The sequence below is a fragment of the Ischnura elegans genome, chromosome 2 (genome assembly GCF_921293095.1).
Source record: "Ischnura elegans chromosome 2, ioIscEleg1.1, whole genome shotgun sequence".
NCBI classification, from domain to species: domain Eukaryota; kingdom Metazoa; phylum Arthropoda; class Insecta; order Odonata; family Coenagrionidae; genus Ischnura; species Ischnura elegans.
The window spans coordinates 94,728,719-94,749,344 of NC_060247.1; the positions used below are offsets into that span (position 1 = coordinate 94,728,719).

The 20,626-nt window shown below is 40.7% G+C and overlaps 1 protein-coding gene across 1 annotated transcript in view; it reads left to right on the top strand.

Annotated features, from left to right (window-relative positions):
* LOC124154189 (protein RRP5 homolog) overlaps positions 1–20,626 on the top strand; it is a 90,384-nt gene that overhangs the window by 43,526 nt on the left and 26,232 nt on the right. The window contains exon 21 of the mRNA XM_046527757.1: positions 5,860–6,031. Within this exon, the coding sequence (XP_046383713.1) occupies positions 5,860–6,031 (172 nt within the window). The remainder of the gene's footprint in view (positions 1–5,859; positions 6,032–20,626) is intronic.

Below are 20,626 nucleotides of genomic sequence, written 5' to 3' on the forward strand. Positions count from 1 at the left end.
CGCGTTACGCCCATCGAAAATCGCCTTGGTAGGAAGTGTCGTCGTGCATCGCTCCCTCACGTCGGTTGGGTGACTGACTGCCCTTGGCATTGCTCGCACCGCCCTCGCCGTGTTTACCTCCCACTGCCCTTACGTGAGCATGACCTTGTATGTCGAGGGTACGTGTTTGAGTGGCAGATGTGACTGGATTCATGTATGCATAAGGATAGGATCATGAATGCAACAGATATAGGATTGTCCCTTTGGCCGCTAGTTATCTACATCTACATAATACCCTGCGAGTCACCTCTAGGGTGTTTGGCAGGGGGTGATCAATCACCAGCATGTAGCATGCAGTTGGACTTCCACATGCACACCACATAGTCCAAAAAAAGCCACGCATACTAGCAAATTATTCTACCATATTCTGTTAGAAATAATAATAAAATTAAGAACCATACATTAAGTTTTACATAAGTTAGCAGGTTATACTATAAGTCATCTTATCTATTTATGAGTTCTTACGCTGCCGTTATAATCTCTTATTGATCGTGGAAAAAAGACATTCTGAATCTGTCTGTTCTACAGTTTATCTCTAATTATGTTTTCACCCACCGCGAATTCAAATGGATTTACCGAAGTTGCCACTAGCGTCGCTGTCGAGCAGAGTGATCCGAATTTTATGGGGGACTAAGCTCTTATTAGGGCTGTTAACCGGCATTTATATTCGTGTCGATATAATATATCATAATCAGAACCGTTCAGTGATATTTCTTTGGTGAGAAAATATTGTATTGCAAGTATTTAGAATTAATGGATCAGTGTATCCATCGCCGCGCTGCGGGCATTTTTAAAAATTGATCGAGCCATTTCCGCCTAGAAAACTTTAAAGTTGAAATTGTGAAGATATTTAGGTACGTTGTTACCATGGCCGTCTTTAGTGATCCAGTGAAATTTTGGTGATACATCAACTTTTTTCTAAAGCTTGACCCGTAGCCATATAGGTACACTGGGTGGCAACGAGATCAAAAGCTAATGTAGTTCAATTTATACTAATGTCCTTGATAGAATGGATGAATCTTCAGGGAAAGTATTTTTGGATGAAGGAAATCTACAAAATTCCATTTCCTGTTTAGTTTTATGATCCTTGCGTGTAATATAAAGGCAGTAGACCTCCGCATTGAATTTCCGGTTCGCATCCATCCCTTTCCGTCAATGGGCTTATTTTGACCGGCTTCAGAAATCAACTAATAAGAGTTATTACAGGCTTCAACAACATATTCGTGAAATTTAGACATGAAAAAATAGTGCAAGTTTTCTTCAAGAATGCTCAAAATGGTAGGATGTAGCCGTATGACTGCGGTGGGCGGAAATGGGTTCAAACGCTCACTAAGTGGCAGCAAGAATCTGGCTTCTACGGGATGGAATGGTGCCTTCCTTGGGTTGTGTCGTGGGGTAATATGCCTACTCCGGACTGCCCTCTGTTACACGCGGGCGGAGCAGTGTTCATGGCTCATGACTGTCACTCCCGAGATGGCTATCGCCTGCATCTGTTCTTCGAATTTAGTGTCCTTCCTCGCGTGAAAGCATATGTTTGGGCGCGGTGTCATGTCTTTTTCCCCTGGAAGGAGTGTACAGGAGGGCTGGAACACTGCATTTACGTGTCATTTACAGGACGCATCACTACCTTCCAAGCGGTTGTATTTTTTTATTTATTCATGGCGTTCTCTCATTTTAAAGTCAGGACATCTTCCTCAGACTTTTAGTTTACCTATGTTTAAATTGTAAACCCTTGTCAGTAAGCGGATCGGGTTGGTGTGGTGGCAGAGAATTTTTCGAGGTCACCCGATCCCAGGTTGAATGTTATTTGGAGGACGATCCATGCGCAGCACTCCGTCCGTCAGATAGGACGTTAAGACGTGGTCCCCGTGACGCCTTTCGATATTATTAAGGTAATGCTGACGCCAGGTTTCTCTCCACCCTTCCCTCCCTGCCCTTCCCACTAGAACCAAATGACACTAGCTTTCGGTCGCCCTCGTGTTATACTATACCATACCTTGTCAACATGATCAGTGGCACATGAAGTTCTCTCTTCACAATATAAACGCCGGGATAGGGTAACCTCTCCAAATTTTCTACCATCGCCAGGATTTGATCCCTGGGCCATGGGATGTGAAGTCAACACTCAAGCCACAACATCAACCCGATCCCCCATCAATGTAGACACGATCGTTGGCACGAGGTGAGAAAAGTTTGTCAAATACGTGAGCTTTAAAGTGTTTAGATGCTTTTGGATGCTTTTAGACGTGGTTTTTTTTCCGTATGGCAAAAGCCACGATTTCGCTGTTCGGTCTAAAAATGCCAAGCCGTTAGTCTATCCCGCGCTTGCAAATATTTTCTTACCTTCCAGAGAGGCATTTAAGTGTTACCACAGTGTAATGTTACCACAAGTGTCGGTAGTGGCGCAGCGAGGAGTTTGGGGGATAAAACCCCCCCTAGAGCTCAGAGAAATTTTTAAGTTAAATCTATTTTACTTAATTGGATTAATATTGCTTATAGAATAGTGTGAGTATTAACAAAATATCCCTCAGAAGGCCGTAAACAACATTTTTGAACCATTTACCTTAATTTTTTTCTGGCAGAGGGCCATCGCACCTTCCTATTACCCTGGCGGGTATACCACACCCCCAGACACCCCAGTACATATTAGTTGCGCCTGAAACCCCCACTAGCCTTGATTTCTAGCTGCGCCCCAGAGTGTGGGGCCGTTTTGGAAATTCCATTGGGTACTAGTAGGCCTCCCTTCCGTCGCTAAAGTGCCCACCGTGTCTAACTGCGAGTTTGAGTTCCGCGTTCAGCTTCCTTGTTTTCTTTTTCGAGCTCTTTCCGCACCATTACGCCCGTCATCCTAGGTCTGGGCCATTTGGCCACCACCTCAAACGGTGAAAAATTAATCTGCCTCGTTGATCCATGACCTCTGCTCTGGGCGAGTGTGCGAACCCGAGTCCCTTTGGGCGAAAAAAACGTGCCGATTTTTAAATGGACTCGTCATGCGTCTTGGTTTCATATCAGAGTAAGTATGAATAAGAGCGCCCTAGGTGGCTGCGAAGTAAGAAAAGGCTGTTGCCAACATTGAAACCCTCGACTTCAATTTTATTTTCGGAAAACTTAGGAAATGAAAATTATGTTATTAATGTTCTCTCTGGAGTGTTGGTCAGCTATACTTAAAATTCCTCACTTCAGAATTATGTCGGCGTATCAGTGTATTAATTTACCTTCATCAGGGCTTATTGTATTTTTCTATGTAAAACTCATTTATTTAATCTGTGAATAATTTTTCGCTTGTGATGGTTTGTGATGAACAAACTATAACACACTATTTACAAGCTACTATTTCGTGGAGAATTTCAGATTATAAACCCTTTTTACAGTCACTGTACACAATCTATTTGCAACCGTCACTTCTTAAAAAAATCTGTTATTTTTTTCACACTGTTTCACCGGTGATAGTTCGCCAATTACTTCGTTATGAAGAATTTCAGCCAAAACAATCTTCATTAAACTGGTACCCTTTTATGTTAAACAATATAGGAAAAACAAGGGCACGGAAAATAATTTCGTTATTCTGAATATTTCGTTACACTGGCGTTCGTTATAAAGGCATTTCACTGTATAGCTTATTCCTCGGAGGAATGCGGATCCCTCCTGTTGTGGCTTAAGTGAACCAATTTAATTGCACGGGGGGTTACAACACAGTCTTCATAATCATATAGCATGGTAATAGTCCGTGCTTGGTCCCACGAGCAGAAGCCAATCCGCGCTTTTGTTTATATTTGAGTCGAGGGTTTGAGGTGCTGCTGTTTTCGCTAGGCTGCCGGCAGTGGCCGTCGCGACGTTAACCCCGACGCGTCTCTAGGTTGGGGTTCACGTCTCGCTGAGCGCACGAGGGAGGACCCGGAGCAACGGGGCTGGCGAAACGAGTCAAATAAACTGTCAGGGGCAAACGCCCTAGCCGGAGGAATGCGCTGAAGAAACCGGCGTCCACGCACTGCTGGGGCCGAGATTTTCTTTTTGGCCCCGCATCGAGTTTTTTTCCTCTACCATTATCTTCTCTTTGAGCCCACCATTTGTCTCCTCCTTGTGAGTGAATGACGCATTTTTCCTGGTTGTTAATTCGGTGCAAGGGTGGAGGCGTGTAATAGTAGTGAGGTTCAATGCCCTATGTTTTTTTTTTCCTTTTTTGTGCCGCCTTCTTCGTGGTGTAACGAGTGCTAGAGGGTAAAGTACACGTGTTATACGAGTGCTAGAGGGTAAAGTACACGTGTTATGTGTTTTCTTTATCTGAGAACAGTATTTGTATAAAAAAATCTATTGAGTCTGTTATTTTATGCTTTATTGTAAATTTTTTCGCCAACTACGCTGATCTCCTTTATCCAAGTTACCCTTGTTTCGAAGAAATATACGATGTGTCATGCATCTTAGAAATCCAGTAGGGCTGTGGCAGATTATTTTTTGTACTTTTTGATCAAATAAAAGGAAAATCTCATCTTTTTAGAACACTTTCATAGAATTTTGTATTAACCATACCTTAATCTCGCAGTTCCATTCCTGGTTGCAACATTATTTCATATAAAATTATTTCCAAATATGCTGTAGAAATTTTTTTGATGAATTGAATTTTGGATGATATTTTTCTGGTAATATCCTTCTTATTGTCTATTCCCGGGAGACATGTAGGTCATCACTCACGTAACATATCTTTCGGAGTCGGACAACTTTTCCATTGAGTATGTTTTGATCAGATCAGAAAATAAAATAAACTGTATGATCTAGAAGCGAAAGTGTGCATTTTTCAGGCAAAGATTGAGAGATGATATTACTACACGCTTATCTGGTATCCTAATGATTGCTGTGAAAATACTCAGCTATATTTTTGGGAAGTGTTCTTTAATATTTTTTCCGCATAAATTGTATTCTCCTTTAAGAAGCAAGTCGTTTATCTCTTCAGACATTAATGACGTTTTTTGGAACAATAGCGGACTAGCCAGTGGTGATCCTTTTCGGAGTCGCCTGCTAGTACTCGCGTAGAGCCGAAATTCGATTGAGAATAACTTCGTTGGGGAATTTTGTAACATCAGCGGTCAAGAGCGCAAGGCGGTTTTCTATTCGGGAATAGGCAAATTATTTTTCGTTCGAGACTGGATCGTTTGACTACTTACCCGAAAGTCCTGGTTTCATATCATTGCGCCTTTGGGCCTTATCAAAATCCCCTCCATGCCTCATTCCCCTCAATTTTAATTTTATATTAATTTTAACTTGCAAGAGAATGGTTGAATGGGGAAGTTATTATTTTTCGTAGTAACTTACCATTCTCTTACATCTGGCAAATCCTTTTGATGAATTGAGATTTTGGGTTTGAAGAACGCTATGCATGGTGAATTATCTTGCGAATAATCATGTGAATGAAATCATTCGCCGTGTATTACGGTAAAATTCGCGAATGAACCGTCATGCGCATGATCATTCAATGAAAATTAGAACATGTTCTATTTTGCTCGCATGATCTCGTGAATGATGGCATGATTATTCAGCATTATAATTCGCATGATCATTCACCGTGTATAGCGGCCTTGAAAATGAGTGTACGACCCCTTGTTAAAGTTAGTTTTTATTTTGTAATTATACGTAATTAGTTTCAAGGCTAACTTCTTGCAATCAAAGTTTTTCCTATTGTTAAATTCTAGTGGTAGTCCGGAATATCTGGAAAAGTAATGGAATTACATTTGGTATTTGAAAGTTCGCCCTGTTTTCTGTTATTGTTACTTATACATTACTTGTATATTTTCTCTTCCTCTACTCTCTATGTTTGTTGGCGCACAGACGTGGAGGTGATCTGCCGTTGGGCGCAGTTGGAGGCCCGTAGCGAGTGTGGCTCCGTGGACCGAGCGCAGTCTTTGCTGGAGGGCGTGCTGGTCGCATGTCCTAAGAGGACAGACGTCTGGTCCTCGCTCGTCGACGTACTTGTCGGTGCTGGACGCATCCAAGATGCCAGGTGAGTACCTACGTTGACAGAGTGCATTTTCGCAGTGTTGTTGCTCGAGAAGACCCTCTACTTAAATAATAATGCGAACTTATCTTTTTATGCTCACTACATGTTGGGAGAGCGTGGTATCAGAAGGGTCCCGGTTACATATTCGTATGAAATTGCGCATTTCTCATGATGCAGCAGGTACAGTATAGTAACGACTTGGTTCATGCGAGCTGGTTGTGTTAATTAAAAAGTATACTTAAAAAGATCTCTATACATAGTTCCAGTGGCATAACTAGAAATATACTTTAAGGGGAGGGGGGTGGGATGGCCTGGAGTTGCGACGGGGGCGGGGGGAGGGGTAATAGAAAATGTTTGAAAAATGACATATCTGAAAATACATTTTACATGGATTTGGCACTAATGATTTAACTTTAAGAAGATGACATAATTGCTAGTCAAAACTAGATAATAGCTTTAAATAATTTATTTTATTTTTGAGGCTTTGGCGGGAGGATCTTTCTCCTCATCCCCCCCATAGTCACGCAACTGCGTAGTTCAATATGGTGCTGTGGTCTTTGTTGGATGCTCGTTGTGAAGACTTTTTTTGCTGTAGAAGGAAGTACCCATGTTTCATTGGGCCTCACTCCGCCACGGCAAAAAGCAAGGTAACTCCGTAGTGGAGGCCCAATTCCATCCTATAGAAGGTTGATTTTTGTTTTACATCGGACGCAGTTTAATCGGTTTTCAAAAGCAGTGCGATCCACTTTTTCCCAATACATTTCAGTATAATGTTTATAATTTCAAGGAATAGCAATGAAAAGTTATCGTTTTGATAGATCACATCATCATGGAAATAAATTTTGGTTTACACTCTTAATTATATCATATTTCCCCGCGAAACTCGGATCAATTTGTCCGTCATCGACGCAAGTGGCGACTTTTGTAAACCCATTAAAATGCGCGGTGGTTGACAACACATTTAAGGGACGACTTGAGGATCCTCTTTTGTAAAACTCGTGGCAAAAAGTATAAGGCCTCTTCGAATATAATTTGTCTTGGAGTCCTTACTCGATAGCATATTCCACAATTCGTACGGAAAGTCCGCAAAATTTCTTGAAATCCTGTTAGAGGGTAGCCGCCTTGTTCCATTCAACTGTTAAATTCTTTACATTTTTTTCCGTGGTAAGAGGAAGTGGTTGTCATTTTGTTAAGAGGACCCCACTCGACCGGGCTGTTGTCATAACGTATTCCTCGTTACGCCATCATCTGGAAATGTTCTGGATAAGTACGGCAGATACTTCTCAACATTTGCCGTTTCATTTTGTTATTGTGGAATATAGGTAGATAAAATGAATAAAAAACTGTAAATCCTCTTGTCGACGTTTTGCTTATTTTATATTTGCGTTCATCAGGGCTTTCGTTATTATTTAAAACTAAAAACAGTTATGAATTTGTTCGAAACCTTCATTAAACTTGATCTTTTGATAACGGATATCTGTTGATTTATCTACTATCTCCATGAATTTTTTTATAGTCGAGGTAAGACCAATGCTGGAAAGCAAGGGCGCAGCCACGTTGATGTGTTGGGCGGCACGAACCGCGGAGTAGGGGGTGAAGGTCTCTCACTCGGAGGAAAATGCGTGAACATTTTTATCTCTAGAAGTCACATTTCATGCTATTTTTGCTCTTGAAATTACAAAATTGATGGTTCGTCTGGAAGACATTTTGCTAAAACATGTTGGTGGAGTAGAATAAATTTGTTTTATTGGTTAATACTTTTGTGCTAAAATTAATTGGTTTTGGGGGTGGGCATGTACCCCTTGTGTCCCTTCTGGCTACCTTGTTAAGAGTCTCCTATGTATGCCTAGAAAATTTCTACAGTGTTAAGTTTTAAACTAGGTAATAAATACACGAGTAATATGTCACGAAAATGGTCAAAATTCGACAAGTCAAGAGGTATTCGAACGACCCCATTGTTGAAATTAGTTTTTATGTCATAATTAGTTTCGAGGGTAACTTCCAATAAGGGATTGTAACTTGTAGAGTTACTAAGTGATGCGTTATCCCATCGCAATCTCTTGGGAATGATACGTATTGGGTTTGAGCCGCAAAGAAATCGGACTTGCTCTTGACCGTGGCGGATCCGCCAACCCCACCCACCTCCTTTCCTCCTCCGCTTTTAACCTTTCCCCTTGCGATCGCTAGCGTACTCTCGCTTCTGTGCTCACACTCGCCGACGAGCCAAACCAGTTGTATCACTAGGGCCGTGGGAAGCAGTCGGCTCTCTTCCCATATATTTTTGACACCCAATCGGCACCGACCCGTGCGCAACATGGACGTTGTTAAATGTCCCGGATGCGGCCTTTGAAGAAGAAGATTTTTCGTCTGGAAAGGGGGGGAGGGGCGCGTTCCGATTAATCGGCCAAGTGGAATCCCAATTGATGCCGGCTCGCGTATCATCGGCATTTTTGTGGATGCCTTCGCAAACCTAGTTATCACATCCATATCTCGGTTTCAAGAACCGGAATCGGCGAGGTTCGCAGGGTTGAGAATTTTTATCGCAGAAAATGTCTCGAGTTTTATGAAGCATATATTGTAGCATCAATGTGTACCCCTGTATGTACCCAAGTACGCAGCTCGTTTATGTTTTCCATAGTTACCGTGAGTTAAATTCATTCATTCGATGGTAACTGCTATGAAGAGGAAGGTTAAAATGTCAAAGTTGCTGGAAGAGTTAAGTGAGTCGCGGGTTTCCTGCTGCCGGGATGAATAGCTGAATCCCGGACGCGTCTCGAAAAATGACCGTAGCTTTCGGGGCAGCTGACTATATAATTTCTTGTTTACGGTTTGCCCTAGTAAATTATCTCCTATTAGGAGTCATTTGGCGCGAATATTCGTGAAACACTATTTTTATTTTGTTGAATATAGGAATGTCGTAAAATTATCATCCGCCATTTTGTAATGTATGAGCGCTCAAATATTGTTGTTATCTATCTAACTATAGTCAGGGGAAGATTGCGATTAATGATTGATGCAATTTTTCATTCCGTATAAATGTTGTCACCACAAACTCAATGACCTGAAGAAGCAGAGTGCAATTCCTACTAAACTGTCGTCAGAAGAAATGTACCAACTCGGAGCCAATCCCGGAAGACTTCTAAGAATGAGTCTAGGTCCCTGTGCGTAGGGAACGCGGTTTTCACGTGCCATTTTTGCATCCCATTAATTGATTTTCCAACATTTGCATGTACTTATCCATGTCTAGTTTCAAGTTCCCACCCAAAAAGAAGTCATTTTTTAAATTGTGTCCAGCCTTTTTCTGTTTCAGTCCGCTTAGCGTAGTTTATTGTGATCAAAGCCTTTGCAACGACAATTTCACGTGCCAATATGCATCCCGTTATTTGATTGTCTATTACCTGTACCTATTCATGCCAAGATTCAAGTTTCTACCCAAAAGGAAGCCATTTTCGATTTTTTTGCTGCCTTTTTCGGTTTCAGCCCGCCAAGCGTTGTTTATTGTGATCATAGCTGTGCGTGTGTGACTCCCCGCTAAACGTCCGATTATGCGTGTCCGCCCGGGCGGATGAGATGATCCGGAAGGTATGAAAATGGAGTGCGGAAGGGAGTCTTGGGAACGCGATGGGAGGGGGTGGAGAGGCAGGGGCACTCTTCTGAGGGAAAGGGGATCATCAGCCTGGGCGGTAACCTGAATGGCCGGCGCATTTTTTCCGCGGCACGCATAATTCAATCGGCACCTGAAACAGGTTTCGCTTCTCCGCTCTGTCTCTCTCACAAGATCGCCGCCGCCGATGCGGCAAACCAAATAAGGCGCAGGTCCCGGCGCCTCGCTCCTCCCCTGCAAGACGCCCCTCCATGTCGCTGCAAGGGTGTGCTGCCGCCTAGATCGATGGGCTCATACATTGACCACTTGGGTCGCGAATATTGGGGAGGTGGTCTCCTGTGTGTACTTGTGATTAGAGGTGGGCGCCGCGCCGCCGTTACATGGGACGCAGCCGCCTGAAATTGTAGCCCTCTCAGTCGTGGCGTCCATTGAAATGGACATGACCTTTAGAGGATTCTTACCAAGGATGTCAAGTGAAACGGAACGAAAATGTCTCGTTTCGACACGGAGGGAAATGAAAATACGAGGTCTAGGTTTAGTATCGTTCCCGCACGAAATTAAAATCACCAAACAGTTTAGTTTCGACCCGGGACGAAACTTCACTCCCGGGAGTGAAACTAAATTAAACGAAATTCCGCTGCTCATAGTTAAGTTTCGATCCCAAAATTTGAGTGGGGGGTAAGAGAGAATAGTTTCGACCCATAACGTTTGACATGTGTGGAGAGGCTAAAACATTGATCTCAAAAATCGAATGACCAGTTGGCGTTCACCGTTCTCCTGTTAGTGGTAAAATGTGAGTGCTCCATGCATCTGAGCTGTGCATCAGTCCATAACTATGGACATGGACTACAAAATTTACTGCGTGAAATATTACCAAATGCATCCGCCAAAGCGTTCAAAAAGTTTTATGCAAGGCTAAATTGCGAAAAAAAAGAAATCCCCACAGTATAAAGTTATAACGTGTTTCTGAAAGGGTTGACCTTTTGGAGTAATTGGCAGTACGGAAAGAAGTAGTGATGGAAAAATCGATATCGATTAAAATCTGTTTCTATTGAAATCGATTGCGATTAAAATGCAAAATCTAGCTTAATTCTGAGAGATCGAGGAAATAAAGATAGAGCCATCTTCGAGTTTCGATCAAAATTCGATTTTTCAACTTGGATCTTGACCATTTCTTTTTGTCTCAGCAGCGTCACTATCGGCCTACGATAACGTCATGCGTTCGGTGTAAAAATTGGAAAGGCACGCCCTCGATCATCAAGAAAGCATCTCGACCTGTTGATCTTTCTTAAAAATTTTAGTGATGCCGAATGATTCTAAGCGTTGAACCCAATACTTTCAGGTGCATGCATTCGTAAATTTTTACTACCAACAATTCAAGTAGGTATGTGTTCGAATTAGATATTTTCTTCGACTCGATGGTGTAATTTAAGTTCTTTTGGAATGAATAATAAACATGTGTTTGCACAAACTATTTTTTAAACGACCGTCGATTTTTTCGATTAATCGATCTTTTGGTTTAAGTTTCGATTTTTGTTGAAAATTCGAGCTTTTCATTTCGATTAAAAAGCGATTGCTCATAAAATCCTTTTTCCACCGCTAAAAAGAAAGTTTTAACCCTTAATAATATTTAGTGGTTTTTCCACGATCTCGGATGTGGGTCTTGAGGCTGAAGGTTGGGTTCTATGTTTCTTTTAACCCTCCAGATTCCAACTTGCTCTGAACAACCCCGTTTAAATATATCCCTTTCTTTGACGAAAACTTGGCTTTAATGATCATTTTACCTGATCCCGCTCCACCCCAAACCATCACCGTACGAACCCTTAGTTTACTCAATTTTAGCCTTGGGCAACAGGTATACGAGCAATAGTAAATGATCTATTATGTGAACCGGCGGCGTCGGCGTGGATATAAAAATCGTGCTCTTGAAAAAAGTGCTCAAATTTATCGCACTGGAAAAAGGTTTTGAGGGATTTCCACAAGGAAAACGAAACCCTTGGGTCGGGTTCGCTGGATACACTCCTGAGGCGAGGACTATAAGCGGTCAGCTTTTCTCCTCGCCGCCAGAAGGGGAAGGACAGAAAGGAACAGGGAAAAGGAGGCGCCGCCGCGATAGGAGCCCGACGACGCCTCCAAGGAAAGGACGGGGAAGGAAGGACGGGACGAGGAATCCTGCACCGTCACAAAGGCGGGCAGGTCCTACTATTAGCGAAACCAAGCGATACGCAATTAATATGCTACCAATTTTAGTAGATTTTCCTATGAGGAAGAAAAATCTATCGATCAAATCGGTAGATAGGGATTTCCACAGTCACCCAAGTTCGTCGTAATTTTATACCCTTGGCGAAAAGATAATCCTCTTAGGATAGAACAGGGGTTTCAAAACTATGGCCCGCGGGCAACATCCGGCCCGATACACAATTCCATCCGGCCCGCCAAGCAATTGGCTCATGCAATCCGGAACTTGATTTTAATGAAAGTTTGAGGTCAAAACGACAATATCATTCGTCACGCTAATTAGGTTTCATAAAACTGAAGGCCGGAATCTATTTAGTATATATTTTTTCTATGTTTATGCTCGAAGTTTTGAGGAAATGAAATTACTGGCACTTATGTATTTATTTTTTAATTCCTTCGGCCCGCATAAAAGTGGGAAATATAAAATGTGTCCCTTACATTGAAAAGTTTGGAGATCCCTGGGGTGGAGGAACTGGTAAAGAGTACAAGAGTAAGTGAAAATAGCGCGGTGGAGGATAAGATTGCTTTATTAAAAGTAATTTGATACAGCTCGTATGATTTGATTCAAAGTCGAGGGGATAGGTTTACGGCTGGGCGATTGAAAACAAATACTTCTCTCGTGTTATAAAAAATGTTTTGCCCTCACATTCGATATCCATCGAGTCATGAGAGATAAATTAGGGAACAGAGTGTATTAGTAATTTAATCCTTGTGATTTTAATTTTACTCATTATCAAAATATTTGAGCCACCGTTTTCATATAGCTGACGTGATTTGATTTCAGTTACAGCATTCATTTACGAAATATGGTCCGGTAACGAACTTAAGTTTTAATTTGTATCGTGATTCTCGAGGTATCTCTATCATCTTATATCGGTTGTTGTAAAGACAAAGTTTATGTATCACCATTTATCTGCATTTTTCTTGTTCTGATTTCTGAGGCAATTTCCTCTGTACAATTTTTCGAATCCAATTTCTAGAAAATAATCCAATGAAAGGATATTTCTGTGATTATTTGCCGATTAGGTTCAGTAATTATTAGAGAATATTTTGAAAATCTCGTGAATAAGACAGGTCTTCTTAGCTTCTCGAGCCAACCACCTTAACCCATGTCTCTGTAATAAGTGGTGAATTAACACCATGTATTGACGACATTGGGCATGTATTATTGGAGGCAGTACATATATATGTATTGGGGAGATCTCTCATGCGCCCCACTCTGGCGCTGCTTAAAAGGGAGCCGATGCCCTCCATTCTTGATGGACCATCCCTTTTGGTCATTCAGGAGATGCCGACGAGCGCGTTGAAATTTGTTGAGGAACCGGATCGGGTGTGCAATTAATACGTTTAGTGCGTACCTCCCTCGATTGACGTAGCTGTCGGCCTCGCCAAATTGTTTGCAAGGCTGAAAATGCCTCTCGGACGTTGCCTTCCATTAAAGGTGGGGTGTGGAGTGGTCCAAGTGTGAGGGAATGTGGAATTGAGGAACGGGATTGAGTGAGTGCACGAATGATAAGAGTCACACTTACCAGTGGCGCAGCGAGGGGTTTTGGAGGATTAACCCCCCCCCCCCCCTCCTCAGAACTCAGAAAATGTTTAAGTTTAATCAATTTCACTTAATTGGATTAATATTACTTATAGAAAAGTGTGAGTATTAACAAAATATCCCTCAGAAGGCCGTAAAACTCACCATTTTCAACCATTTATCTGAAAATTTTGCGAGGGGAGGGCCCCCGCACCTCCCGCTTACCCTGGCGGGTATTCCACACCCTTAGATACCACAGTGTTTTGCGCCTAAATCCCCCCTAGCCTTCATTCCCAGCTGCGCCCCTGACACTTATAGCGTGACCGACCGACAGTTTTGCTCCAACCTGGGATATCTAAATATTTAAATTCATTTCTCATATAACTTTTCCAGTTCAACACCCAGTTTCTGGCCTGAAATGTGTTTTTCGTAATTAATGAATGACAATTTTATGTACGTGTATGCTTTACAATGAATTGATAACATTTCAAATTGCACTTTATAAAAACATATATTTACCTTTAATTTATAAGGAATGTCTTCAGGTGCCAAGTGATCATATGTTAAATGTAAAAATTCTATTGCTAAAATAAAGGTTTTATATTAGGAACGTAAAATTATGCATATATATAATTTTAGCTTACAATTTTGATGTAATTTTGGGTGTTTTTAAATCTTATCTATCGCAATAATCACGTAATATTAATGTGGAATTTTGTGAAATTTCCCTGGAAAACCAGGAATTATGCATGAATTTCCCTGCTTGAATCGCTGGACACCCTGACTTTGGAGTGGAATCATCAGCTGCCGTCTCGCAAAATATTCGTTGTGTTAAGTAAATAAGAAAATATTTGTAATAATAAGTATTATTATCGTATAAGCTTGCATACGAATTTCACGACAAATGTTAGTGGTAGAGAGTGGACCTGAGAACCAAGCAGTAGAGGCTAGGGACAATATTCATTATCTCTAGCCTGTAAAGTTTGTGTTTGACTCTGTGTCGTACAGATTGATCTCAAATTACCACCCCCTATTCCGCCAGAAAATAATTTTCGGCGTAATTTTGAATTTAAGCGAAAATAATTGTCAGTTGCGGTGAGTGACAGTTGGGAATGAAACAATGTACCTACCTTTTTTTGTCGCCGCTCGGACACCAATCTTCGTGACAGCGCCTCGGCCGAGCCCCTCGGGCTGATTTTTTTTTGCAGCCGGACGTGGTCGCCTGGTTTCAATCCTTCTCTCCCACCCACGTCGTCGTCCTTTGCAAGCATCGCTGGACCCGCCTTGTAACATGTGCCGCGGGTATGCCCCTACTCAATATTCTGCTCGCCTGTTTTCCCTCGCGCTTAACGGAGCTCTGGTGATTTTTTTGTCAGGTACAATGTTTACAGTATATTCCCGAAAAGGAGGAAAATGCTTGGGGTGCTAAGTTGTGCGATTGTCAGGGCGTTCAACGCTCTGGAAAAACGGGGATGCCCGGAAATACCAATTGAATATAGAGTTGACTCTGGAATTTTCTATGGGGTCAATGCATGAAACGGTAAAGCTAGCAATTTCCTTTTTTCGGTAAATTTCTTAGTGAAATTACCCTTGTGTCATTGCATTTTGTATGCCTGTAATCACGGAAACTAGGTTCATTGTTTCGTGTATAAGTATATTGCGTGTTTCGTTTTGCTGTGTAAACGAACGTATCTTAATCGGTGAGTGGCGAAGCCAAATTCTGCTTGCGATCTGGCATTCTTACCGATTTCTTTTATCACCGGGAGTATGCTTTTAGATGTACTTGTAATTTAAATTTTGTTACGTTTTTCCACCCTAGGCGACTACCGTGGTAAAAAAATTATGTAATTCAGTTTTTCAGCTGCTGATCCTTGTATATTAATGTTAGTAATAGAATAGTCCAGTAGATATTATTAGGGTGAACCTTCTCTATGCCATGCTAAATGGTTCTTCGAAAGCATTGAGATTTTTCGGCGGCTCGTATTTATCCGATAAACCTAAGCAATCGGGTATGTATGACATTGAGGTTAGGCACCGTGCGCATTAGTCGTAAAAAGCTCAGACTTAAAAGTAGAAACACTAGTTTCGGATCACCACTAAAACTGTGTAATATACATTTCTTTTGAAAGTTCTTATTTTTGTATGCAGTTCATATACATAAGATATTGTCGAATTCAAGTACATATTTTGAAATATGATCTTGGCTATCTCCGTAGGTTTTCCCTAATTATGGGATAAAACGCTTGAGGGTAATTATGTCAAATTAGTTGTCTGTCGGGATAGGAATCTCATCCTTAACGGCTGTGTGATGACGTGTGGTAATTGGTTTTTTTATTGATCGTAATAGGGGATGTCGAATCGAAGCGGGAAGTGTTGAGGTTATTCTGTTTTGTAATAGTTGTTGCGTGGATCATTTATGAAGTGAAACTTCTTGCGGCCCCCGATCGCATGGCTGGTCAACCGACTCGAGGCGTTGCGGAATGTAGGACGGAAGCCTCGCGTCTTTTGTTGTCGCGCATGCGTCGAGCTGACCGGCTTGGGAGGCGAAGGACTAGCGCGGATTCTGTACGCACCCAATATGACTACATAACTATGCTTTATTATGTTATCTACCGGCTTAGCTTTCTTTTTATGTATTCAATGCAGAAACCCGATGATTATAACGAAGCATGCCACAGTGAAATAAAATGCGCAGTATAACAACATTTTTATAATTTGGTAGTTTAACTTTAAAAGCACTATTTGATTTATTTAGAAATATGATGCTGTTAAGCCACTCATGGCGTATCAGTAGGTGCATTTTATAAGTTATCAGTTGAGTTTTTACATATATCTAGCATGGGAACATTTACTCTTAATTGCCTATTGCCCATGTGTGTTTAATATCTTGCAACTCCATTTTTGTTAACTTTCCTAAGTTCAATATTTTCATAGTGCCCTATTTTGATTCATAATTTATGAAGTTGCTCATTTTTGAACCTCGCTCATTCGGACTCTTGAAGTGAATCAGTTGACGTTGGACTTGAAAAATTAAGATAATTACCATTCAGTGGTAAACATCTCTTTGAATAAAATCACCTGCGTTCTTAAAAGCGTAGTTTTTGCATATTTTTTACGCTTAGAAATCGAGTATTGCCGACTAAATTTATTGGCAACGGTTAATAATTGGTTGAAATGGTCCACTCTGTTAGCTCGAGTCAAATTGTTAACATTTTTCTTTCCCACAGCACCAATGCCATCGTCAGCACCTTTTTCATGTGACTGCGCAGAGTTTCCAAGTTAGATTAGAAAGACCGAGCCGTTCTTTGAGAAATGTCATGTTCCAAAACTTGTATTTATTTTTTTCCAGCGTATCCATCGGAAAATATGAGAATTTTTTTTCATATTTTTTGCTGATGTTCTAGACTTTTTGTATGAGGCAGCCCGCATCCTTGTGTCCGCACGACTAGTCTCATCATTTCATAGAATTCAATAGTACACCTGGTGATATCATTGGGGAGTCTCTCCCTCCAAATGGGCGGTGTTTTCACCGTAGGTACTTCGCGGCTAATTTGAAAATTGTAGCCCTTTGCATTCCAGGAGAGCAGGGCATATTCTTATCAACTTTTTTTAATGCTTTCCCTTTTTTGATGCAGTGTGCATAGCCTTCAAATTAACCTGAAATAATTCATGATTCGATTTTATTTTGAGAAAATTCCTGCTTTTTTGCTTCCTTAATGCATCCTTTGTTTTCCGCGCGTTAGTTCCATGTGCTGCTTCTATTATTTTTTTCTTCTCGCGTTAATGGTAGTCTACGGTATCTCTACAAAGTTTATGCTCCATATTATTTTTTTGTGCTCTCCTCTTCTTTTCCGAGTGTCATTTTTGCCTTTCAGTTCTATTTTTATTCATTAGAGAGCCCCTGAAAAATATTAGGATGAAATATGATGAGACACCACGTCGTTAGTACCTATTTTAAAAGCCACTTATACTGCTGACTTAAATACATATTGTATATTTTCCACCATAAAATTAACGATATTTTAACCATTATTTCATCATTTTCATAGATTTTTAAGCAATTTTGGCGGTGATATTGTAGAAATGCTATGCAATACTTATTATACCCTATCTCCTTGGATGGTCGATAATGTATTTATATTTCACACAATATTCATATCTTCAGAATAGATTCTTTCGTTTGTTTTTATTCAAGAATAATAACAACTTTTTACAACGACGTAACAACCAGTTACCAGCGTCCATAGTGTAACCAAATATAATGCAGTTGGTGTAACAATGGCACTTGAGCTAGAAAGAAACTGCCGGCACCATGCACTTACTACCTTCATAAACTAGTAGTTGGTTATCTGTCACAAATAGCATCAGGAGTACCTTTTCGTTTAGAAAATTAATGAATAAATTTGGTCAGTAATATGACATTTCAAACATAATCCTTCCTGGAACACATAATTGTTATTTTCCACGGATTACAAGTATTAAAAATTTGCCCTTATTATGTTGCGTGTTTGGTGTATTTATTTATGCTTCATAAAATGTGAAAAAATGACATAGTTTTCTGGGAATTTATTTTCATGTTACTTGTATCAACTCAACGGCTGTTCGCGTATAAACTCACGAGCTTGCATCGCTTGTTGGTACGAAATACTGAAATGGCAATGTATCGGCATTTGCCTTTGATCTCCGTACGCATACACGATGTTTAGTGAGATTATTTTTCGCAAGTAGGCCGCCGCAGAGGGTTGAAAAGTCTTCACTCGCTCCCCTGTTCTTCCCTCGCCTTCGCGGATGGCCATGCTTTCGTTCGTTTTGTTTAACCTCATTCCAGGGTTTTCAACTCGCTCCCCCCCCCTCTCTCTCTCTGCCTCCCTCCCCACATGTCATTTTCACTGCCTTCCACTCTTCAAATTTCGGGAGCTCTCACTTTGCTGAATTAAACTGCAAACTGGGTATCTCGTGATTCAGTAAAGAAATTCAAGCTCATGGTCATATCTTTTTGTAAAATATTTTAGTCGTCAACGAAGTCATCTCTCCCCTCTCCTCTGCCCACAGACTCGATCTGGAAAGCTCTCTTACGTGGTGTACCAAATATCGGAAGATGGTGATTAGCGGGGTTGTATTATACTCTATGGTTGGCGTGAAAATATTGTGGGTTTCAAACAAGTCAATGGCAATGGAAAACTCCGCTCATTCCCCAGGCTATAACACAACTCGTGTAAAATTATGTGCAAGTGGCCAAAGTGTATTCATATTCATTAAAAAAAGAAGCATGCCTTATACTTCTAGGGAAGAAGTTAAGCGCATCTAGTTTGAATTACAATCGAAAAATATGATTACGTTTGTGACCTGTTATGAAGGTTAATTCTGAAGTTTTCCCTGAGTATGAAATACAGTCTGCTATATTGGATGATACAGTTATAGAATGAGAAGCCTGTACGATAGCCAGATATCCTTAAATGCTGATGGGAAAGAAATTTCAACATAGCAAATTCTATACATTGCTTAATTATACCTAAATCTGGTTTCGCTAAGAGGTACTTGTGATGACGATCAATTATGTAAATGTGGATAAGCGGTGGTGAAGTAATGTCCAGAGGAATTAAACTATCTAGCAAGTTGGCATCAAAAAATAGCTTGAGAGTGAAATTTTAATTGTGTAATTAGAGTTCGAGGTTAACATTTAATATCATTGTAAGTATAATTAATCAAAATGTTAAGGGAATGACGTTGAATAATATTGCCCTGCATTAAAACCACGATCGATGACAGAGAGTTCGTTTCTATAACTAGCCAAATTAAAATTTCCTACTGTTTCGTGAGAATGATGGACCTATACATTGCGCTTATAGTTCTAGAGTCGTCCGCACGATCTTCTAATGAATGGAGCGAGGAAGCAGGCGTTCTGAAGCTGGAAGATTGATTTTTACTCTGTTGAATTTTCAACATTGATCTCTCTTATAAAATATCCCCCCTTTTACTCTTCCCATCTATAACTCTCACTACTGTGCCCAGCCTTCTGGAAATACTTAAAGGTCATGGAATTGCACTGTCTCCGGAAAATCGTCGAATGTCATAGAAAAATACAAAAAAGAGCCTGAAAAAAATCGTATTTCGTACGAAACATTGATGAGGATTTTTTCTCATTCCAGCACTTGTAAGTATATCTTTGGTATCTGAACATCCAATTCCTAAGATGTCATTCAGATGGTGCTCTATTTCGTTAATAAAACATTTTCGTGTAGCGGTTATTCTTAATTTGCGTTAAGGTTATTATTTTTCAACCCTTAATCACTTTTGCATGTTCCACGTAGATGTATATATTTCACAAAATTCAAATTTAACAAGTTTTCTGGGAAATTGCGAATATAGTCTGGAAACTAGAAAATTCAAGGAATTTTTTTTGCAACGTAAGTGTGGAGAAAAAGCAGGTGAAGTGAAGCGATAGGAAGAAGAGCGACAAAGTGCTATTAATAATGGGCGAGGAGAGGAATTTTTTTGTTGGATGCAGAGTAAACGGTTTGGAATAAGTTAGTGCTGAGCAGGGAAAGGGTGTTAAAATCCGTGCTAGAGAGAAGAATGGTTGGTAACCTAGGAAAGGGAAGGAGGAAAATAAGATTTATAGATCTAATGAAAGGGTGTAAGTCTAGTGTGAATTGAAGACGGATGTACCATGTAGGAGGGTAGACAGGCCGAGGTAATTCGCAAAATTCTCCATGTAAACCTTCCTTAACCGGTATAATAATTTAATGATCTTTAATCACTGGTCGAGGGAAATTAATTATATGTATTACCACTAGTCCCTGCATATATACGTTAGATGATGGTAACCCCAGCGCAGGATGTCATCTGGGTGTACCTATATTCCCCATCTACTTATACAACCCTAAATTATGTATGCTTGAATTTCCATCAGAAAAAATTCCCGGAAAGCCAAAGGTCTGTGGTTCCGGTCCTAGGGAATTTTTTTTCATGGCAATTCATGTGTTTCACCGCCGTTCACGCGGTAGGCTTCGACATATCACGCATATCGAAATTGTGTATTTGGTCCAAATGGGAAAAAATATTTGGTATTAATTTAAATAATAAACATTTTATGAATAAATATTAATAAAAATATTAGGAGTGGCCACCCTTCTTAAATCATCCCTCGTTTCGCTGATTCCTGTCTGCCGGCCCGCACTGGAGTGCCCCTTGCGGGGAACCCTCTCCCCCCGCCCCCTAAGGAATAGTA